The sequence below is a fragment of the Eleutherodactylus coqui genome, chromosome 1 (genome assembly GCF_035609145.1).
Source record: "Eleutherodactylus coqui strain aEleCoq1 chromosome 1, aEleCoq1.hap1, whole genome shotgun sequence".
Lineage (NCBI taxonomy): Eukaryota > Metazoa > Chordata > Amphibia > Anura > Eleutherodactylidae > Eleutherodactylus > Eleutherodactylus coqui.
In genome coordinates, this window is record NC_089837.1 from 381,715,011 (window position 1) to 381,739,613 (window position 24,603).

General features: G+C 43.0%; 1 protein-coding gene across 3 annotated transcripts in view; it reads left to right on the forward strand.

Moving 5' to 3' along the window:
* Window positions 1-24,603, forward strand: part of TMEM131 (transmembrane protein 131) — a 130,434-nt gene that overhangs the window by 101,847 nt on the left and 3,984 nt on the right. The window contains exons 27-40 of one of the 3 annotated variants that reach the window (XM_066579216.1): window positions 2,031-2,173; window positions 3,249-3,435; window positions 4,793-4,978; window positions 9,067-9,225; window positions 10,495-11,078; window positions 11,546-11,721; window positions 13,464-13,594; window positions 14,762-14,883; window positions 15,013-15,171; window positions 18,224-18,386; window positions 19,215-19,333; window positions 19,445-19,547; window positions 20,172-20,275; window positions 21,054-21,214. In XM_066579216.1, coding sequence (XP_066435313.1) covers window positions 2,031-2,173; window positions 3,249-3,435; window positions 4,793-4,978; window positions 9,067-9,225; window positions 10,495-11,078; window positions 11,546-11,721; window positions 13,464-13,594; window positions 14,762-14,883; window positions 15,013-15,171; window positions 18,224-18,386; window positions 19,215-19,333; window positions 19,445-19,547; window positions 20,172-20,275; window positions 21,054-21,214 — 2,497 coding nt within the window. The remainder of the gene's footprint in view (window positions 1-2,030; window positions 2,174-3,248; window positions 3,436-4,792; window positions 4,979-9,066; window positions 9,226-10,494; window positions 11,079-11,545; window positions 11,722-13,463; window positions 13,595-14,761; window positions 14,884-15,012; window positions 15,172-18,223; window positions 18,387-19,214; window positions 19,334-19,444; window positions 19,548-20,171; window positions 20,276-21,053; window positions 21,215-24,603) is intronic. The other 2 variants (XM_066579224.1, XM_066579232.1) reach the window with 2 other exon arrangements.

Genomic DNA, 24,603 nt, shown 5'->3' on the forward strand with positions numbered 1-24,603 from the left:
AACTTACTTTATATACATCTGTTTTCCCTAAAACGGAGGCTGATATATCCCCGCTAAAACGACTTACAGGGGGATTTTTAGTCTTGCAGCCAATTTTACAGAGCTCATTTGATGCTACTAACATGTAGCAGCTGTAAGGCTGGGTTCACACGGGGCGTATTCCCGTCGGAAATCTCGCGGTTTGGCCGCAGCCAAAACCGCAAGATTTCCGCCGGGAGAACCGCCGCGGTTTAAGCCGCGGCGGCTTTGAAGCGGCCCGGCCGCTCACTTTTCCGTTGCGGCCGGCGCTCCATAGAGGAGAGCGCGGCCGCGACGAAAATAAACAAAAAAGAAAACTAAACAGACATGCTGCATCTTCTGAAACCGCGGCTGCCGCAGCCGTGGTTTCAGCTGGACTTACCGCAGCAGATTGGCCGTCCCGTGTGGACGAGATTTCTGAGAAATCTCGTCCACATGGCTGGCTAATCCCGAGATTAGCGGTCGCGGGTAGATTTGCCGCGGCGAAATTCCGCGCGGCAAATCCACCCTGTGTGAACCCAGCCTAGGTCCTCACATGAGTGTATTGTAGCAGTGCATTACACTGTCAGAATACTAACAACCATTTCATAGACTACAACACCAAACACGGAAAATGTCAGCCGCACTCACCAGTCTTCCAATTGGATGGAGTGGAAATAGATGCCCGCTTTTTCAGGATAAGACTCCAATCCCAATCAAATTCACAAGTGTTCAATGTAAAATAGCATCAGAGGTGTAAATTACTTCCGGGTCACATGTCTTCTCTCATCACTTCTCTTTATTTTTCATACTTGGTCATAATAGCGAAGGCCGTTTCAACCCGTAACATGAGTCTTTGTCAAGCCGGTATTGCACCTAATTTGCACCTCTGTTGCTGCTATTTTACATTGAACATTACTAAAGACCATTTGTCAGTTAGTATGTATGTGAGTGCTTCTGATGCACTGCTCGTGGGGACACCATAGCTTCACCCCCTGGTGACATCATCGAAGGTCATACAACATATATAAAACACAGAGCCTGACCGACAGAAGAACACACCAACTTACCGTCACCTCAGAAATCCGGTGGGCTGAAGGACCTGCGGTGACGTCATTGCTGTGGGAGGAGCCATTGTTCAGTTTGATAGAAAGCACTGTATGCTGGATAAGCTGACAGCAGCCACCAAGACCTGTGATGGCATCACTGTCATGTGTTCACCTGTGTGGGTGGAGTCAGCAATCGCATGACCAGGGGCTCATCACTGTATCCAGGAGTCTGGTGATGTGTGGAAATCAGGATGGATTTGGATGTAGCAGAGCTGTGTGTTTGTGTGATGTGTGTGAATCAAGATCTAGCTGAGCTGTGTGATTCAGGATGGATGTACAGTAGTAGAGCTGTGTGTATGTGATGTGTGTGAATCAGGATGTAGTAGAGCTGTTTGTGTGATGTGTGTGAATCAGGATTAAGCAGAGCTGTGTGTGTCGTGTGTAAATCAGGATGGATGTACGGTAGTAAAGCTGTGAGAATCAGGATTTAGCAGAGCTGTGTGTAATGTGTGGGGTCAGGATGGATGTAGTGGAGCTGTGTGTGTCGTGTGGGGATCATAATGGATGTACCACGTAGCAAAACTGTGTGTGTGAGAATCAGGTGTAGTAGAGCTGTGTGTGTCAGGTCAAGATGGATGTGTAGGAGAGCTGTGTGTGTCATGCCGGGGGTGAGAGGTCAGCAGTAACAGACTCTGCACTGCCGCCGCCAGACCACAGCTGCAGGCTGGGTGAATTGAACGCCTGTCATTTAATTTTGACATGTGTGTCTTAGAAGATGTAACTGTTTAAGCCTTGTTTCCAGTCTGAGTGATAGAAAATACAGAGCAGCAAAAGAAATCTCCCACTCCCAGGTGGGATAGTCTTACTGAGAACTAGTGACTGCACATCATACATTTACTGGTGCATTGAGCAAGTGGTTTCGGTTCTGCTTAATAATGGTTTTATGCATTCATTCTGAATATTTGCTTTATATATCCCTTGCAGAAATAATTTAACAGTCATTGATGTAATAACGGTGAAAGGGCAAGGAGCAAATGAGAACATGAAGATTGGTGGAAAACCCCCTGGCCCAGGGAGCTCCTTGAGGTTTAAAATTACAGAAGCCTTTCTTAGAGACTGCTCAGACAGTAAGTTATGCTTCATTCTTTCCGGGCAGCTTTTCTCCCTTCATGCCACATGTGCCCAGCAAGTAATTGGTCACAAGCCAGAAACCATCAGAATAGGAATATTTACATTTCACTGCGGCTCATGCAAGCAGAGTGAAATCTCTGAGACTGCCACTCAGCGTTGCAGTGGACATTGTGTTGTAAAGAGCTAGTCAGTACAATATACATGAAACGTAAAGGCATTGAAGACCCCACAGAAGCGCTACTCTGGTACACATTGCTTAAAAAGTAAATGCGGACTATTCTCATTTTTTGGCAGTACTATTGATGTGTGCAGAGTTGTTGAAACAACGTGCCTATTTAAAGGATCTGCTGCTAATGTCTTGGTGCGAATCACACAAGACACCTTTAGGCTGGGTTCGCACGGGGCGGAACTCTCACAGAATTTCCGCAGTGGGACCGCACAAAAATTCCACGAGCTTTCCACAGCTGAAGTCCCGAGACATTCAGTGCAGGTTTTAAAAGTGGCTTGTTCTACTGCGGCAGTCTCTCCCCATAGAGAGTAGAAAGCCCGCAGCAGAAACGGCGACACAAAGGACATGCAGCAGCTTTGAATTCCGCACGGCATGTCCTTTTCAGTGTGGCTTGGCCGCAGCAGACTATCCGCAGCAAGTGGACAAGATTTTTGCAAATCTCGTCCACTTTGCTGCTTAGTCTCAGGCTTAAGACTGCAGGCGGAATTTCCGTGTGGAAAGTCCGCATGGTAATTCCGCCCCGTGTGATCCCAGCTTTCTAGGTCTCGTGGAGTCCATGCTTTTATGGGTCAGTGCTGTTCTGGTGACCTGACTGGGATTTACACAATATTAGGCTGGTGGTGTCATGTATTTCATCTAGTAAGCCTTAGATGTACTATAGAATCCCATTACGCAGTCCTTGTGGTAAGTATTGGTTACTAGTAGTTGTGTGATGGCCAATTCACCTTTTAGAAGAATTGTTAACAAAATTCATCTCTAAACCTTTCCTTTCTATAAATGGGATGGCTTGGTTTGTTTTTTTTACGTGGATTGTGCTTTTTCTCCTATTTCTCCTCATTCAGGAATAAAGCCCAGAGAGCCAAACTTCACTCTTAAGAGAACATTCAAGGTTGAGAACACAGGGCAGCTTGAAGTCATAGTTAAAAGCATGGAGATCAGCGGGTACTCCTGTGAAGGATATGGATTCAAGATATTGAATTGCCAGGAGTTTGCACTAGGTCCCAATTCCTCTAAGGAAATTATCATATTGTAAGTAAAATAGGAGCTTTTCTAAAATGTACAGAGCAGATGAACCAAAGTACCTTAAAGTGTGTGCAAATGTAGCCACACTGGGCAGCTTAGATTAATGTGACTAGTGGATGTCCTACTTTACACCTACTTTGTTTTTCTTTAACACTGTCCAATTTATTTAACTTTGAGTAGTTCACATTGTCATGTGTGTAGAGTTGAAATATTGCCTTATTGGTAAATATACATTACTTTCTATATTTTTTATGACTGTGTTATGGGGAAAAAACTAGACAGGTGAAAAATGTACCGTGTGCTCTATCAAAAGTTCCAAAACTGCTTTAAAATGGCAAGAAATAGTCACAAAAACTGGCCTAAAATGGTTTACTGTACATGCGCCCTGGCAGGCTGTCTTGGACAAAACCTGTACATAGTTGTGCCGTCAGAGGAAAACCTCCATGTGGACACATGTTGCTGCCGTGACTGATCAGGTGTACATTGGGGAATGTGTCTCCCCCTTCATCTGAGATTGCTCTGTCTCAAGAGAAGTCTGTCTCCGGCTCTACTCCGGAAGGCTTCGCAGTATTGTAAGTGCTCAGTCCTCAGGAGGATCCATTCGTTAGCTGCTGCACAGGTGGTGCCTATATTTATGGATACAATCAGATTGTCCACTGAGACTTATTCTAGTTATGAAGGATTGTTATGGCATTTACATTGTTCTGCCTTACTGAAGGTTCACTCTATGCATTTATGTCTTTCCAACAATTGGAGGATGATTCCTCGCAGCGAACGATTGCATCAGACCTGCTCCTTATATTGAGCATACAGGAGGCTAACTACCTGTACTTTACTAACTCTCCACTAATAAATGTTCTGAAATATGGATCATAATACAGTAGTCTACAGTGATCTAAACTTAAAGTGGACAGTCTTTAAAATTTGACAGATTGCCACTATGATAAATCTGGTGGTTCTTAAGTTTTTCTGACTTTTAGACAGGATTAGTAAATAAACTCCATTATTGGGAAGTAGAGTTGACAACTTTTTGTTTTAGTGCCCCCCCCCCAGCTTGGCCGCGGGTCTCTTGAACCAAACTCCAAGCAGCATATGCTCCTATGAGGCTCAGAGTCTGGATCAGGAAACGGGGTCAGGCTGGGAGACACTTCCCGGCAAAGTACGGCAGTGTGGTTAGCTCCTTATGCAGACAGACCTGATGTTTAAAAATGTTGAACAGTTCTCAAGAAGATTAAAAAAAAATTAATTTTCAAGTCACAACAAAGCATAGCTTGAATATTATTCATATGCAAATCGATGATTGACATGGATTACATCTATGTTCCCTGATGGCATACTATAAAACTGTTACATTTTCCTGCAGGTTTACACCAGATTTCACCTCCTCACGAGTGATTCGTGAACTAAAGATTGTTACAGAGGGAGGCTCTGAATTTGTTTTTGTGCTGAATGCATCCCTTCCATATCACATGCTGGCTTCGTGTGCAGAAGCGCTTCCCCGGCCCAACTGGGAGTTGGCACTGTATGTCGTTATCTCAGGAATTATGAGGTAATTGAGTGGTCTTTCATTAGAAGTGTCTTCAGTGTGCAGTAATAATTTCCTATATTTATTGTCTACATAAGGTGTTCATACGCTTTAAATAGGTGTTAGGCTGTCTTTTCCCACTCCCCCATACAAACATACACACTTGGTACTGCTGCACACGTATGTGCCTCAATGGGGTGAGGGGAATAAGTTACTGCCAGACAACTGTTTGCAGTTTATCTCCCGTGAGGACAGAGGATTGGGAATGTTGAATTCCAGCATCCCCAATCTCGCCCTTAACACCTGCTATCGAGGGAGAATCGGGACACCGCCTTAAACATAAAATAGTTGGTTGCTCAAAAATTGGTAAGTTGACTAACTTGACTTCTATGTATCGGTCACTTTTAGGGCTCTTTTACATGGCCGTATGCGTAAAACTCGGTGTTCAGCATGCACGTAATACGCAATTCAAATAGGTTCTTGTGAATGAACCTTTAGGCTGAAGCCTCAAAAAAATCTGGTGTAGGACATACATTCCTATTCTGTTTAAGTGTAAATACTTTTTTTTTTTTGTCTGTTTCATTAGGAGACAAAGATGGTGGGTATAGGCTGCTGCCACTAGGAGGTGGAGACTAAGTAAAGAATGTTAGCTCTTTCTATACAGTCTAAATGCCTCCTGCAGGCACTTGGCTTACTAGGTTTAGCTTGGTGTCCGTAGGAGTCAGACCTACCCTACCTACTTTAATTAATTATGTTCGTTTTAGTATTTTGTCTTTTTTTCCTCTCCTTTTTAAGTGGGAAACAATATATTCTCCCTCATTGCCCCCAAGTGCGGAGGGTGAACCAGTTGTCAATTTTAAACTTCTTCCAAGAGGAACAGAGCAGCCCAGCTCCTCTTTTATCTGCTACTCATGGGGTCACCCATTGTTACTGGCTTCCCACACTCCTCATGCAGCGTACTCTCATAATTTGATAATCCACTCCATCCTCTGCACCCTCTTCTTCCTCTCCTTGTTTGTACCACTCCTAATGGCCCGGTATCTGGTCTGCAGCATCTGACCCCTTGTTCCTCCAGATTTCCCGACAGCGTTTGTCCCCTCCACAGCGCTCTCCTACTTCAAGGCTGGTACTCCCACCCATCCTGCTGCTTTTGCGGTGAGCCATGGATCTAATAGAGTCCTCCAACTCCATTTTGGCTTGGGGATCACACATAATTGAGACCCAGGCTTCATTGAAGCCCATTCAGCCTCACTCTCCTGGGGTAGTAGGAGAATCTCTCTTCTGTTATACCTACCTTCCTCTGCCAGCATAGAATCCTAGAATGATAGAGTTGTAAGGGACCTCCAGGGTCATCTGCTCTAACCCCCTGTTCAGTGCAGCATTCACAGGAGCACACTGCAGAATAGTCAAAGAGGGCCAGATGGGACACTTAAGTTGGGCACTTTTTCCTCTCCGGAGAAACCCAGCCTCTGAACATCTTGTAACATATGGTAGGACCAGCCTGGTATTTCTTCCTTTTTGCTGCATTGAACCCAGTTTTGCAAGTTTGCCTCTCAGTTTTGTGCTAACTTTAGGCATATTCCCACCCCTACTGTACAAATGAGATATATCAGACATTGGTACGCAGTTGGCCACATTACACTTTTCTAGATTACCCTCTCCTGCAACTAAAATTGCAGTGCAGGCAACCTCATTGCCCCATTCCATAGGTTGATTACCTGTGTTCTGCTAGACAGTGTAGCTGCGGTGTCCACGCAGTTGATGCAGATTTTTATATCCCACATTACCCTCTTTCATAGGCAGAGTGATTGTATTGTGCTGGTTACATTGTATAACTGACATGCCACGCAGGTCCCCACATTACTCTGTAGGTAAAATAACTATTCTGCTATATAGTGTAGCTGCCATGACCTTGCAGTTAATGCGAGATTTAGAATGTAACTTTCTCCTTTCATAATCAGAGTAATGTTGCCATGTGGTTTACTCTTTTACCACTCCGTGACATGGCTATGCAGTTAATGCGAGATTCAGGCAGTCACATAGCACCCTGTCTTAGATGTACAACTCACATGGTTATTGCAAATACACAGGGTAGCTGTTTTGCTGCAGGAAGCATACAGCTCCATACCTTGTGCAGTGGCCTGGGTCGATACAACAGGCTGAGTCCCACTCACTTATATGGGACTGGGCCTGTAGTTCCAGCCTGGACCACTGTACAATGTACAGAATGGTCTGCATCCTGCAGCAAAACTGCTAGAAGTGGGCCAATCCCTTTAAAGGGAACCTTTCACCTTGGAAATGCTGTGCAATCTATAGGCAACATATTATAGAGCAGGAGGACCTGAACAACATGATGTATAGTTTTGTGGGGAAAAATTCTGTATTGCTCGTGTTTTATTCATTCAAGTCTCTGCTCCTTCTTTGCTGAGGAATCCAGTGGGCGGTCCTACAGAGGGATTTGACGTCTTTTCCTATAGCAGTGGGCATACAGCGATGGCTGTAGGTCACGGAATGTGCCTGCCCACTGGACCCCTACCCATGAAGAGCAGGTGTTTTATTAAAACACAAGTTTTGCACATTTTTTCCTATTAGGTTATGTCTCTAAATAATACTTTTGTTCTCATGCCCACTCCACCTACTATGTGCTACTTGGTGTGGCTTTCCCACCCAAACTAGAAGAAGGCAAAGTCCAAGGCACCAGAGTTTCCAGATAACTCTCATCCTTAAAGCAGCATACACTTGAGTCATGCAGGGCCATTGTACAACAAACCATAAGATATAAGACCGGTACAAGGTGAGGTGAATGGATGACCCTGATTGCTGTACATACATATCGGATTGTTTTGTATGTTTTTAAATAGCTCTTTTATTAATAGAGGTGGTTATCTGCTGAAGTTTTAAGGGCTTGACCAGGAGGAAAGGATGTGGTCAGGGCTCACACGAATGGGTTGGATACCACATGTGGAAGCCCTGCAACAGGATCAGCCATCCGAAGCAGTTTTTAAATTTAGTTATTTTTTGTGTGTGTTGTATTTCCTGCGCCGGCAAATGACATAGCAATGAAACGGGTACCTGCGGCACATATGCAATGTTAATGCGGAATGTGCAATTTGGGTCAAAAATGCATGCCTTTTCAATGACTGCGTTTTTACCGCGAAAAGTCTGCGCAAATGCCGATCGTAAAATCTGCATTTCGAATCCAGTTGTGAGAGACCGGCCTCAAAGATGGTGTATCTAAAGCTGACTGTTGTATTTGTTTGTCACGCTTGCAACTGACTTGTGCCTTATTGTATACATGACAAGGGCTCTGTATGGGCGAAACTTCAGGTTTTATTTCGTTTCATCCTTGAAAATGCAACTCCTATTTTTATCTGGAATCTCTAGTGCCTTGATCTTTGCTTTCTTTTACAAAATGGTCTCCTCAGCTCCTCCTGCTGTATAACCATAACCTCCTGCAAGCAGATCAGACTGCATCATCAGTATGACAGGTTCCCTTTAGTACTGCTCTGGATTATGGACACTGCACCACAAACGTAGCCTCTCAGACTGTCTGAATGATCCACTTTGTAAAGAGTTTGACAGTCGTTTCTTCACAAACATCTGGATCCCATTACTCGATGGTCCGCGCCTCTGAACGACATTATTACTGAGCATGCTGGCAGATAAAGAATAATCCTTGGATCTTCGTTCTCTATACAACCAGATTATTTTTTCCCATTCCTTTTGGCACTTCTGCAGCCTATATTTCTAAGGGAAAGACAACTAGATACACAGGGGAACCAGGCTTCAAGCACAGTTCTTCCTGGCTCTCACATCCGCAATGTTCAAAAACTTGTCATGACTAGACTTCCCCATCCACATGAAGGTGTAGTAGCCTATACCCACAATCTTATGTTACCCCCACCTTCCCCTTAATGAACTCTGACAGAAAAGGATTTTATAGGTAACAAAAGTCTTGGTGTAGTGCCTCCCCATCTCCTATTTAGCAGATATTAGCAGCATTTTATATCGTAAAGTGTAAGCATGTATTGAAAAAATCATTTTAGAATATTTTTTTTCAAGCCTTTTTGTGTGCATTCTAACTTTTTTTGTCTTTCCTCCTTCCACCTTAGTTTGCTGTTTCTTTTAGTTATTGGAACAGCTTACTTAGAAGCTCAAGGAATATGGGAGCCGTTTCGAAGGCGACTCTCTTTTGAGGCATCAAATCCTCCTTTTCATTTGGGCCGACCATTTGATCTTAGAAGGATAGTTGGCATATCAACAGAAAGCAAGTAAGTTGTTCTCACATCTTAGTGTTTTTTTAGGACTGCTTATCCTGTGTGTATGATGACAATAACTTTTGATACCTAAAATGAAGAAAATTTATACTATACTTCTAAATTAATCAGCATCTCTAGTTTCATCCAGTCACAGCTATCTGCTACCTCCATCTCTAGGCTCTTATATAATCTTTAAACGCTCTTACATTTAAATATTATGGGACCAGTTTACTAAAGACAATCTTAATGTAGTCTTTAGTAGCATTGCACTCGAGTATGGCCTCGTGCACACGGGCGGAAATTCTGCGTCGAGATTTCCAGCAGAATTTCCCCCCATGCCCGCTGCCCTAGGATTGCATTAAATAATGCAATCCTATGCAGACAGCTGCGGTTTAACCGCGTGAAAACTCGTGTGGTAAACAAATCGCGGCATTTCCTATTTCACAGAAACGTCACGACACTGTGCAGCTGTGCGACAGCCGGCACATCGCAGTGCAGAGAGGGAAGATGCCAGACAGGTGAGTATAATAAGGTCAATAGCAGGGCACTGGTCGCATCCCGCTGCGAGAATTCTCGCAGCGGGACCCGACCTGGCTGTGTGCAGGCGGCCTAAGATGCATCAAATGTATTAAAAGGCACGCATCTCTTAATTAATTCTGAGCATCTTTGGCCAGAAAGACAAACAGCTTCCATAGGCTTCAATAGAAGCCTGCGGGATCCATCCCCGAGGGAGACTCGCACTTAAATGGAGCATGCTGCGGGTGTTTTCCCGCAAACGCAATCCGCGCATCAAGAGAAAATGACATCCGCAGGTATTAAACTACCTGCGGGTGTCCAATGCATCCCTATGGGGCGCGGATCACGCGTGCGGGAGAAACGCTGCGGATTTTAAATGTTATTTTGCCGTGGACATGAGGCCTTAATGAGGGTCCGTCATTTTCAAAGGAAGAATAGCACTGCATGCCGTGCGATCCATCAGATGTGATTGCATCTGCAATAGAGGCTTGTAATGGAGCCTCCAACACAGAAGACAATTACCATGCCTCATTTTACTTTTGGTTATGTAGACTTTTAATTTGGGTTTGGCTCTGTGTGCGGTGGTGGTAATCCACATATACTTTCTATATGTAAGATGAAGGCGAGGGGCTTTAACCACTCTGATGGGATAAAATACTAGACAATATAAATCATCTTTCAGCTGACTTCATTATGTATATTTATTTAATACACAAAATGCTAAACAGTAATCTTGTGAATAAACATTTTGTATTTGTCTTTTAGCTTTAATTCGCCTGGAGCCGAGTCAAACAATAGCTCTAACAGAGGGTTGTATAGTGGGAACTCCAGGACCACCAGTAATCACAAGCAGAGCAACCCAACATCCAGCATACACAGGAATGTACCCGATGTGGAGTCTATCAGAGCAAAAGCCACTAGTGTACCCAACAGATTGTCCGCACAAGTGTCTGCAACACCGCTATCTAGCAAAACGTCCTCCCTGACCGCAGACTCCAGCACTTCTGCTCACAGTTCATCTCTAACAAGGCGTACACGTGGGACAAAACTAAATCTTACACCACCACAAGGAGCGGCTTTACAAGAGCCTCTTGTGGCAACACAACTACCAACAGTGCCTCTAATACAGCCGGAGCAACCAGCAGATTTGTCCCGGACAGGGACCTGTAACACTTCTCATCCGGAGTACTTTGGGAGTAGTGGCAGTGCTGGTAATGCCAGGCACAGTTCAGATGACACAGATATATCTAATCTCATAGAAGTAATGGATAAAGATTTTGACAATTCTGAGCCCCCTCCATCAGATGTGTTTTCAGAACAGCCACCATCTCCAGCAGCAAGAAATAAAGGTAATGTGATAGATTCCTAGTCCTAGTCATAGAAAAATCCTTGACCATGTGAACTATTATTTCCCATTTGAAATTGGTGGGACACAGGTTGTAGGTGGGTTTCGTGTGGATTTTGGTGCCTAATACATACCAAAATCCGTGTGAAAATATTACCTTGTGGACATCTCCTTAGAAGTTATTGGAAACATATTAGTCATTCACTATAGTCATGTGTTGGACGTCACACTGCAGTCATGGGTTTTTCCAAGACCCTTGATGGGTCTGTTCTGTAATGGATAGCATTAATCGTCCAGTTACTTCTTTATTTTCCTTCTAAAGCAGGCAGAATAGCTTAGCAGATATTCTGTCCTGCCTGCCTGGTCAATGGGGTCTCTGGAGGAAGGGCTGCGCTTTTGACATTACAGATCTTTGAATTACAGAGGTTCATTACAACTACTGCATGTCCTTTTTCTACACTTAAACATTAGGGAAGGGGAAATCTCTTCAGCACAAAATTAAATTCCAAAAGAAGCAGGAAGAGAAAGAAAGACGAGTTAAAGCCAAGACACATGAAGATGAGCTGAAGGACTCTCTTGCAGACGATGACAGCTCCTCTACCACTACTGAAACTTCCAATCCTGATACTGAGCCACTTCTTAAAGAGGTAAGATTTCATGTCACTTAATTACTAAGAAATGGCAGATTATATTTATGCGGGTACAGTATGCTGTCCGGCCAGAAAACCTGTTTGCATGGAGTCCCTTATGTTAGCAATGTTGTGGACATAGTTGGCATAATTCCAGATTGGTATGATTTGAGCTTTAATATCATTGATTACTCCTTGTCTAGAGATTTCTGGCATTTAATATAAATTCCATATTTGCTGTTTGTGCCGGACAATCTTAGAATATAACATATAGATACCTTCCTGGTAGGGATGCCTTTGGGTTTTATTAATGTTGAGTCTGTTGCATTAACTGTATTTTTTCAGACCGTAAGACAGTGAAAGCTAAAAAATAATTTGCGTTTTTAAAGGTTTCCTGGTGGTCTATGGGAGTGGAGGGGTCAACATCACTAACTTTTGTGGTCTAGGGTCTTTTGTGGCCTTTGCTCTTCTTTCTTGGTATTCTAAGGGTGCCTTCGCACTTGCGATAAAATTGCGTGATGTGCAAGTAAGTGAAAGTGCAGAATTATGAAACCAATGATTTTCAACTGATTTTGTTCCTATTTCCAATGTTTCCCTGTGGAGCCTCCTTTTTATTGCATCGCAATGCACGAACCTGCGATTCTCGTGCGATGCATGTTTAAAATGAGAAACTCCTTTTGTCTATCGCGAGAAATAAATTGCTGGCGGCAGCGAGGTTTTTGCAAGAAAAAGCATTGCTAACGTTTAGACCTCTCACAAGCAAAATTGCGATCTTTCTCACAGCGATATCGTGATCACAGGAAGCCTAAGGTAGGTATGGAGGTTAATAGCCAACAGTAGGCTTCTATTAAGCAAACTGCAACAATACATGTACCTCCGCTACAATAACTATCCGTGTAAATGCTTCTCCTGCTGTGTGATCGCTCCATGGTACTGATGTCTGCTAGGCCTGCTTTGCTTTGAGGCTGCGGCAGTAAATCTCACACAAGGTGTCGCATTATGGGAAAGTATTGCTGGCGTACCAGAAGCCAGACTGGCCCCACGCTTGTGTCCGGCATGTACTGGATCCAGCAGTTCTGGTATTTTCATTGTCCGGCTCCAAGGATGGTACTGAACAATGAAAATAAAAGTGCAGGTTTAAAAGGGGCCTCAAGTGTATACAATCACATGCGACAGATTTTCTGTGTGAGGATCCGCAGCATCTACAGTAGCAGACAAGTGGATGAAGTTCTAACATCTTGCTCTTACGCTGCGGAAAAAATCCACACAAAATCCTTTCAGCAATTAACACGCAGTGCGGAATTTAAATCTGCAGTATATTAATTATAGCACCAGAGACCCCTGAATAGGGGATAATGTGTGATTCTGATACAACGCCTCTAAGCGCCGGTAATAAATCTCGCCCAGTGTCTGCTGTTTTACATACAGCAGTATACTTGCTGGGCTCTTGCTCAGGGTCTGTTTTACACCAAAAGAGTAGCATTTGAATGATATCCGTTGGCTCGTCCACTCATGCCGCCTGTTTAGACGGGCAGATAAATCATTCAGTTCTATGAATAAGTGAATAAAAACGACTGAACGGGTGCTGTTTAAACCTAACGATGAGTGAACAAGCCAACGTTGTATCAACACTGATTGCTTTTTTTTTTTTTTAAATCGGTTTCTCTCCATTAGTAACCTGAAGAATGTAGTCCTTTATTTTTCCTGCAACTTTTGTCATCTTATCACATGATTGTGCTTTTTTTTTTTTTTTTATTCAGGAGCCTGAAAAAACAAAGGGAAAACAAGCCATTGTTGATAAAATAGAAAATGAAATCAGTAAAATAAAACAAAAGAGCAAGAAAGTTCTTATCCCCAGCAAAAAAGAGAATGTAACCGAAGTTAAACCAAGGTGAGCGAAGGCAAATACTGATTGTTTACACTTTTTTCTTTCAGAAGGTGGTTCGAACCTGTTGATACATACAGCTGACCAGCCGTGAATTGACAAAGGATTCCCTTTTGGAATGTCATTTCTGTTTTGTACAGTTTTTTTAGTTCATTGAATGTTATTCTTTCTGAAAGTAACTAAATATAGTGTGTAGCAAAGACCAGAGGAGAAGGGGGCAGATTTACTGTTCAGAAAAAAGACCATGTGCTTTTAGACACTTTCAGACAGTTTTTCCAACTTGTCCCAAAAAAGTGGCATGGCCTAAATTGCCACAAGTTACGCCAAATTTTTGGCATAAACTAAACCAACTAATAAGTGGTGTAAACTTATACTGTGTTTAATTGGATGATTACTGTTCAAAAGATCATTCAAATGAGCGAAAGTGAACAGCAATCGTTCAGTCTTTGGCTGGCATTTGGACTGAATGAGAATCGTTAGCTTTTTGTTTGCCCTTCAGTTTCTGCAGATTTAATAAGCATTGTTGGCTCCTATGATTCCATTTAAGGAGCGGTCATTCAGTCTTTGTATTTGCTCATAAAAGACTGAACGATTCTTGTTTGTTTGAGCAGACAATACATCTAAATAGGCTGCACGAGTGAACGAGAATCTGCTCTTCTAAAGGGACCATTCGACTAGACAGTCTTAAAGTTAAACAGATTTATCATTCAGCTGAGATACTGTGATAAGTCCTGATGCATTTTGAGACAGTCTAGTCCAAGTTTGTACTGTGACATTTAGACAGTATTAAGTAAGTCCCAGTCCTTACGGCATCTACATGACCTGGACCATGGCCATGACCAACAAAATAAATACATCCATTGTTTTCATTACTAGATACATGCACAGAATTCGATAAAGGTGCCAAATACAAACCAGGTTTTTACTAGCGCCTCATAGGTTAATTTATAAAAACAGGTACTCTGTATGTACTTAGATTACCTTTAAAATATGGCATGTCGGATTTGTGCCAGTCCTTTACATGCACTGATACGTAAGACGCTCCCTGACGAGCTTCCCTAATGGATTTTGTTACTTCCATTGTTAAAGGATTAATGCCCAATGTTTGTATTAGTTAATACATATGATGTAGTATGATACTAGTTGATAAGTTGCTTTTTTTTCTTTTTCAAGCTCTTTAGAATTGCCATACACCACCCCCCTGGAAAATAAACAGCATAAAAACTTCTCCAAAATTGCAGTGCAGCACTCTACAGTAAATGGTTCAAAATCAAGAAACCTGCAGAAAACAAGAGGTATGGATTGACATTTTCCCCCTCCTTTGTATGCTTTTCTGCCCTTTTTGTTGCTAACGGCCATGTGGTTTGTCTGGCCCTGAGTGGAGCAGCATCTCACAGTGCATGGCTTGTTAATGTTTTGCACAGGTACCAACAGTAAGCTAATGGAGAGCAGGCAGTCAATGCTGGCGAAACTTCTTCCTAGTCGTACTGGTCAGGAGCTAGGCAATACCAGCAGCTCAGAAGGCGAGAAAGACTCCCCACCTCCAGAGTGGGACTCAGTGCCAATTCATAAAGCAGGCAGCTGTGAGTATCCGCCCGCACTACTTAATTGTAAACCTTTCGTTTACAATAGAATTCCTCTCCCCCGTTGTAATGTGTTATGATGACCTCTAGTTTCACTTCCATGTAGTGTGGACTTCACTTAATATCAACTTGAAAGTTTTATGTAGATGTGAAGTTTAAATATTGTTTTCTCATTCAGTCATCTGCGCTCATTATCTTGGAGGATGTATGACGGTCTCGCACTTTGACCCTTGTAACATAATTTGTATCAGTAGAATTACCGCTTTCAAGATTTCTCCCAAATAAAGTGAGCAGTGTGATGGTAAAGGGGTTTCTACCCTGCAAACTTCTATATGCATAGGTACTCTTCATTATATGGTGTGACTTGTGCAGTCCCAGCATATTCTGGTCAATAATCTATAAAGTTATAGACTATCGTATAAAGACACACGTGACTACAGTGCACACCCAGGTATAGGCAAGAGAAAATGGGGGGAAGGTATTTCAAATTAAATATTAAAACGTCCCTAGTGGTCTAAAGAAGTGTAGCAGTTAAAGGGTTATTCTAGGACTGAACTATTTATGAGCTGTCCTTAGCGTAGGTCCTTGATAGCGGATAAGGAAGGGGGGGGGGGGGGGTCTGCCACTTGGGATCTTTGTCAGTCAGCTGATTCAAGAGGCCACCATGCTTGGGTAAGCGCTGTGACCTCTCTTCAGACCTGTGCTGTCACGTGTCAAGTGATCTTCAGGGCTCCTGAGTGGTGGATGTCTACCGATCAGATGTTGGTGGCCTATCGTGAGATAAGTCCCAGGAAACCCCTTTCATGTCACTAAGTGGTCTATGGTAATACCTCCTTTCTTGCTGCTCTACAGTAGAAGCGGGGGTATTTCCTTTACGCTGCTAAGGTTAGAATAAAGGCGAATGGTCGTCCACCCGATCATCTACAATTGTGAAGATGCCACCAATCTCCTGACAGCCATGCATTTGTTGGTTGATTTGCATCTTTTATGTGACGTGTAAATGAAGCTGAACACACACAGATAAGCTTGCAAAAATGTCAAATTGGCAGTGTTTCTGCTAGAAAAGGGCACCGTGGTAAAAAAGGCTCAAAGGAAGGTTTAACTGTAACAAATACTACAGCAAGTCTCTAAAGATAAAAGCATGCAGAGCGGTTGTGGATGTGAGGTCAGATACATTTCAAAGCTGTTCAAGGCCTCATTCACATCTGCATGGGGGCTCCAGCTAATTTATGTTGTTCAGCTGTGTCCTTGGAACAGAGCAACACAGATCTCGGAACTGCCACATTAGGCACATGCTGGAGCTAAGTGGCGCCGAACAGACCCCGCTGACTATTATGGGGTCCGTCTGACTTCTGGCATTCTGATATACCGTACTTCTGCCACGGACCTGACACTGTGTGTTTGTACAGGCTTCTTGCTGTTGCACAACTTCTGTAATGGCGGGTGCACACAGCATTATTGTACACGCTGTGTGATAGGCTCCGGGGTTCTGTGACGGCTGCTAGAAACAGCACTGCGACGAATCCCCCAACTGAAATGGGGCTATGCACTACTATTGCAAAGTGGACATGCTTTGGTGCCTGCTTTACAAGGTTCATAACATAATCATCTACGTTATTCGGTACTCTAAATGTATTTGAAACAAATGGGAACCTTGTTAAATGGATACCAAGAAGCGAATGGTCCAATTTCAGTTTGAGAATTCCATCACAGCTTACACATAGTTTTATTGTACTCACTGAGTGTTGTAGTACAGGCAGTGAGGCTCCAGTAATAACTGTCCATGTATGGGCAGCGACATCACTGGAGCTTCAAGACATGTCTGTTTTAATAAAGAACTGTGACAGATGCATTACAGCAGCGTCCGTCACACATAGGCTGTTATGACTTGCGTTAAACTGATCCGTTTTTTTTATTATTATAGGATTGTGAGGATGGAATAGTATAGTCTGCTATTCTATTCCATTCCCCCCCCCCCCCCTTTTTTTCTAACAGTATACTGACATATACCTGCCAGACAGAAGCCAAAAGGACACTCTTTTGGCCTCCATCTAACAGCAGAAACCTATGGATACCTTTAGCTTGTACTTCAAGAGCTTTCCGGTTGTACAGGTATAAACGTACAGCAAAAATAAATACTCCCTTAGTCTGCATGATGACACCTTGGATACGGGAAAGGAAAACTGTGTGTGGTTGGAAGATTGGAGCAATGTAAGCGTGACGGAAATGGAGGGCATAGTGAACGCCCTTCAGGTAGATCCTGTGGACTGTGGCAGAGATCTCAGGCCTTCCTCACTACTTCTTTCCAGCACGGTCTGTGAATGGCTGCTGGCTCCAGGTTAGGGATCTGCGACTTGCGGTGTTGAAGCAGCCCTGACAAAAAACTGTCAAAGTGGCTGTGAGAATCATGTCAGTGATCAGGCAGAGCACCATATGAGCGTTATGCCCAGTCACTAAAAAGACCGTCATGATGCAGACTGGAAAATGCAAGGACTTCGTGGCTAGATATTTTTGTGCTAAAAATTGTCTGTAGTCAACCAAATACAGCAAAAGATTAGTGTGTCGTATTAACTAGGGTTGCCACTAATGAAGCATGCTGTCATGTTGTGTGCGCTCTAGGGTTTGTGTCTGCTTTGTACAGCATGTTGTTCTGTTGTCCGAGACACAGCTGTAGGTTTCAGTAGTGATTTACATTGGTTTCTGTGTGCTGCTGTTTGCATAGGACATAAATACTCATATATACATAGTTTTCAATTCGTTACTCTCTGAAATTCCTGTAATCCTGTAATACTGCAGTATAATGCAGAATCTCGCACAATCAAAAGTAGTATATTAACTAAAAAAAAGTGGCAGCTCAGAACGCTTTAAAGACGGCTCCGGCTAAAATGCCTTTGATTCATGTTTATCCATGTGTAGTAATATATATTTAGTTTGGAGCAATTTGCTGTGTGGTATTCAGCAAGTGGGAGGAAACTTACATTTGTTAAAAATATGGGAAGAAAAATTTGTTTTTGTCACTTTAATTAGTAACCTTTCTCTTCCAATGTTGCAGCAGCAGATAGCCTTTACAAACTGTCTGTCCAGACTCGCAATGCTGATGACTTCTTAAAGCAACGGCAGACCTCACCAGCTCCTACCTCTCCTTCACCACCTCCAGCATTGGGTTATGGGGGAAGAAGCAGTTACAGCAGCATTGTCAACAGCCCAGGCAGTCAGTAAGTATGATGGCCGGACATCTAAGAATCTCATCTCTTGTAGCTGCAAAATTACAATGTAAGGGTATATTCACATGGGACACATTTGCTGTGGGAATAACTGCAACTGAAAATCGGTTCCATTCATCTGGTGTATTTTCTGCAACAAATCTGCTACATATACTATTTCACTATTGCAACTGATGGACACAAAATAGATGCACAGGCCCAACTGGCTGCATGCCCATGTCTGTTCAGGTTATCACATCTACTGCACCTACTGTAATATCACTTGCATGAGCCTTAGTAACATTTGAGCATGCGTATAAAAAAAGTGTATGTGTAGATAGGCAAATTGCATTGTCAATTGTTCGCAAAGTTCGGTGTTGAGGTCTATTTACAGAAGATAAGCTGTCAAACGATTCCCGACCGGTCGTCCCAGTGATGCTGACACCTATGCTGTTACACAGGAGCGAGTATCGCTGGCATCACTCATAGCGCTACCAGCAGGGAGGTGGGCAAGGCCAGAAAGCGTTCTTCCCCGTCCGCCTCCATTCACGGTTACAGCTCATAAGTAAACGACTGCTGTTTACACAGAATGGCACGTCGTTCACTTTTTGGCATGCAGAAACTGAACAATTCTCATGCATTTACACAGGCGATTATCGTTCAGATTCCTACAAGATTGCAGGGATTTGAGCGAATCATCCCATGTAAAAGGGCTATTAGTAAGAGGACTGCTTCTGCTATAGCGTCCGTTTTAAGCTTCACTGTGTATTCACAAGGAGGACAGTACAGCCAAGAAAACGAAAGTAATTGATGTGTGTAACGAAAAGCCTTTTATTCTAGTGAGTTAAGAATGAATTCTACTGTCACCAAACCCAAGCTGGCTAAAGCATCGTCTTTACCTGGAAGGAATGGCAATCCCACATTTGCTGCTGTAGCTGCAGGATATGACAAGAACCCAGGTATCCCATTTACTTTACTAGCACTCCTATGAAGCATCAGAACAGCACCATCCTATTACTTTGTATCATTCCACTAAACTGTTGCTTTCCTTTTATTTTTCTTATTAAAAGCAGGCGGCAATGGATTATCAAAGTCACCTGCTGTAAAAAGTGACCTTTCTAACAGCATCAGCTTGTCGCATACGATCTCTATTGACAGTGATAACTCTGACAGGTAAGTAATGGGTTTTACCTTTAATATTCGAGCCGTGTATTTTTAATTGTGTTTTATTTCAAATGGCGCTTCTTATAAATCATAGTCCTGTAATAGTATAGGCAAGATGATAATCAAAGTCAGTAGCTCTATTATAAAGCTGAACACAGAAAAACAGCATCATAACATGAACAATAGGAAACGGTCACAGCTCACCTCCTCCCCATCCTGGCACAGGGACTCTACAGGTGACATAGCACGCACACAGCTTTTCCAGAGAAGTCGTCTGTCACTCCAGACAGCATTTTCTTATGCCCATATGGCTGCAGTAAAGCAAATCTCTGAACTGCCATTCACAGAGCAGCCGTTCAGGCTAGAGATGGCCACGGCCATATTAGATTGCACATGAATTCTTGCCACGTCCTGCTGTCTCCACTTCAAAATTTGTTTTTAAAATCCCCCTTCTTGTGTACAACATCCCGGAATTAATGGTACTTAGAAATAGAAGTTGTTGTAGATCATCTTGTGGGCTTTTATCTTCTCTGTTTAAGCTTTTGTGCTCTAGTCTGCCAAATAGTGAATGAACTGGAGTGGTTTTAGCATTTAATGTTGTAAATACTCACTGTGCTCTCCTCTCACATTTAGTTCTGCCTTATGGAGCCCCATCAGCAGCCCAAACAGCCCTGATTATGTTGCACTTAATTCATTCTCTGCTTTTGGACCAAGTAATTCCTTCAATTTAACAGGCGGTGAGTACATCAGCACTTACTGGGCCATAGCTGCTGCAAATTAAATATTTCAAAGGCTTGTTTTTTTCTAGGCTCATATCAGGTAATAAATCCTTACATGCATTTTATTTGGGCAAAAGTATTTTAAAGTACGTAGCAGTCTCAGGCATTGTTCTCCCTGGCATCATAGCTTCCACTTTTACTGGATGCATAACTGATGCCATTGACTAACTACTGGCAAATCAGATTTCTGTTTAGATAGTTGTTAAATCTCACATTTTTTTCTTTCAGTCAGAACCTTCTTTGTGTAGGATAATTGTAAACTACCATATTTTGGATCCTGTATTTGTGTCTGTAGAACATCATGTTTACACAGTGCAGCTTTTCACTAGTCACTATATTCTCATTTGCACAAGGAAAGGAGTAATGGGATAAAATTGAAAGGGAGGAGACACAGATTAGATATTAGAAAAAAAGCTTTCTGACAGTGAGAGTGATCAGTGAGTGGAACAGGTTACCACGGGAGGTGGTGAGTTCTCCTTTAATGGAAGTGTTCAAACAAAGGCTGGACAAATATCTGTCTGGGATGATTTAGTGAATCCTGCACTGAGCAGGGGGTTGGACCGATGACCCTGGAGGTCCCTTCCAACTCTACTATTCTATGATTCTATGATACAGTCATACATGTGCTGTAGAAAATGTTAGAAGTTGATTCTTGCATCTACTACATGCTTGTCTTATAAACAGCCTCTGCTTCTTGTCTCATCATTGTTTTCTCACTTTTTTCTCCTCATCACAGAGGTTTTTAGCAAGTTATCTTTTCCCCGAAATACATATGCCCAAGATTCTCAAAAGAAATGGTCAGATTTGGAATCCACATCCTCCATCTGGGATACTCCCGCTACAGACTCTGTACCAACATGGCCTACCAGCACTGGATCTCCAACCCACGTAACATCTGTGAGTAGTACCACCACAACTCCTTTCTTGGGCTTTGGAAGTCTAGCGCATGGGGGGGTTTGCCGGTCTGTGGATCAACATGACAAGATAATGAACTGCTACTATGTAAATGCAGAAAGCATGTATAGTATTTACTGCAGGATTCGTGTACAGACTTGCTCCATCAACATTAAGGTCCATTTACACGGGATGAATGTCAAGCAAACGATGCCTGCCACTCGTTCCTGTGTCTCCACGCTCCCGTGCTTCTGCACAGGAGCTAGCAGAGCTGTCTCACTCATGAAGCGGCTAGCAGGGGGGCGGGGCAGTGCAGGAGATTTCTCTCCTCTCGCTCCCCCGCCCCTCTCCATTGAGATAACACAGCGGCCATTCACTACTGAACGGCCGCTGCTTAAACTGAACGATGAGCTCATCGCTGATCTTTTATGCTGCATAAACGATGGACAATTTTTTTATATTTTTTTTTAATGGTTACGAAAATTTCTAAAACAGATTTTTACATTTCTTTTTTGTCCCCATGGGGACATGAACTTGCGATGGTTTGATCGCTTCTGCAGTTTGATGTAATAACATAGTATTACATTATACCGCAATCTATCAAGCTACTTCACAGGCATGGCTTGATGGGGCAGTCTGCAATGGCAGCCCTGGTAGCTTTCAGAAGGGCCAGCTCAATGGCAACTGAACAGTACTCCGCAATTTCATCACCGGGGGAGTTCTGTACCCCCGAACGTCCATTGGGGCATTTAAATGCCGCTGTCAGAAATGGCTGCATTTAAAGGGTTACCAGACTGAACAGCGGGAGCGATGATCAGAGCTGTTGTGAGCGGGTGTCGACTGTAAGAAACAGCTGACCCTCTTGTCTATACTGCCAGAATATTTTTTAATCTAGGAGGGAACTATTGAGGTTTCTTTCAAGCAGCTCGTCATCTAAAATCCACTCGGGCACAGTCATCGGGATTGGTTACCTTTTCTGACATTTATCTGATAAAGAGGATATTGGCTCAGGGCCAGGGCAGAGTTGAATTTGCTTTATAACACGGACTATAGACCTACTATCAGACACATTATTGTTCTGTCTGTAGTGTCATGGATTCAGCCATAATTTATTTCATACACACAGGTGAACATGTAGCCTATTCGTGGAGATCAGATTACTAGTGCCTTATGACATGGCTGTGCACTGCTCTCCTGCTGGAATGGTACTCCAGTTTCAGTCACAAGCTTGGTGTCATTCCACACATGGTGGCTTATGTACACGTTATAAATCCTGCGGACAGCACAGAGATGCCGGCAGCTGCTGTCCTCCATTCCTCTTTCTTGCCTATAACAGTGTAGTAACTAGCGTAAGATATATGCAATACTTCCTCCCCTTCTTTACCACATATCACATCAGTAGATCTGTCTTACTAATCCAAGAAGCCCCTGCTCAAATAAATTGGATCACAGTATCTCCAATGCTGTAATTATACACTGTGCTACATATTAATACCCCTGCATGAGGACATTGTTGCTCCTAGAGGCATGGGGGGGTAGCCTTTTGGAGGGGCTGGGGGGGGGGGGGGGAGGGAATGTAGGTTGTGATGCAAAGTTTTAGTTTTGAATTCTAGCAGTTTTAACTAAAGTCTAATAAGCTGAATACAGATTCACAATTGCATCATATTACTTACATTTAACACACCATTGTTGTAGACCAACTAGAATACACTTTTCAAAAGTCTGTTAAATAGTATTCTTTAATACTAATGCACAAAAAAAATTAAATTTCTATGCTGTGCTGTAAATGATTAAAGTTACAGATCCAAAGCCTGAGGCTGCACCACTAAGGCATTAAGAACGTCTTCAGGTGTAGTGGCGTCATTAAAGGGGATTTCTAACCTGTGTTAACTGATGACCTGTCCTGAGCAGGACGTGTAGGAGCTGAACAGCACTCCCATTGATTTCAATGGGAGTGAAGATGACACTCTGGCCTCCGCCTCCGACCAGTGATGACAACATCCAGTCCGCTGCTCTGGGTGATCAATCGATGGACAGGGGTCCCGGGGGGGGGGGGGGGGGGGGGGGGGGGTGTGGATCCTGTCTAACTACTGATGACCTATCCATGAAATGGGTCATTGGTTAAAAATGGCAGAAAACCTGTTTTAAGACTTTCAGTCACCACATATATTGATGTCTTCAGATACCCACATAACTAAGGCATTTCAAAACTAAATGGCAAGTAGATGTTATGTAATGAGTTGATGCAAGGTCTCCATGATGACGAATCGGGACGGAATCTTACAGTAGTGCAGCCTCACACCTTTTCTAAAAGGAACTCTGCAGAGGCCAACCCCTGTAAAGTTACGGAAATGAAGACTGTATTAGTGTTATCTATTCATATTAAAAACACATTGTTTGTTCTGCACAGTTGTGCTGTATTAGTAAAGATAAGCCCTCCATCCAGCCAGCCTTCTCATGACATGACCAAACACATCACTCACCCCACTGTATCTGGACTAGTGCATTACTAGTGACGATGCCAAGTAACCTGTCTGGTGACCTGGCCCTCCATATGCAGCTATAAAAAAAAAACTAATTCAGTCAGCATTTCCTACAGATATGCAGGTGCATGTACGCCATGGCTGCTACAATACAGTGCAAACAAGCAAAAACACGTGACAACCACCCTTGTACATATTTAATATTTGAATCAAAACGTCATAACTGTTATATTTACTAACCACATAAAAATGAGGTTCTTAGTGCACATTTTGATCAAAATGTGTGACCCATCTTGGCATATCAAGACAACCTCATTTACATTGGACCGTACATTGACAGTAATTTTTCTTTGGATCTCCACATGCAATCTGAGAAAGTAGGATCCGAGCTATAGTTATTAATTAAAATGTTTTTGAACAGATGGTGAGTAGGGCACAGATACACGTCCACTAATGGAACACAAAAAATAATCAGTCAGCGGTTTTTACAAGAGGCCTTTTTTAACACCTTCCCCGCTATAGGACGTACATTTACGCCCTGCGGTGTCGGTATGTATGAAGAGAGATCGTGGGGTGATCTCTCCTCACACAGCGTGGATGCCAGCCGCTTATTACAGCCGACACCCGGCAGCAACAGCGTAGCTGAAAGGCTCCAGGGCTATCTTGGCAGAATGCCTAACAAGCCATCCCCGTACGATCAAGGCATCAGATGTTGTTGTCACCTCTGGGGACAAGGAAAAAAGATCAGAATAAAGTTTTACTAATTATTTTAAAAAAAGGTAATAAAAGTTAACCCCTCCCCCCCCTCTTGCCATATTTAGAATAAAAGAATCTGAATAATAAAACAAAAATACATATTTGGTACCGCTGTGTCCATAAAAGTCTGATCTATCAAAGTAACGTACTGCG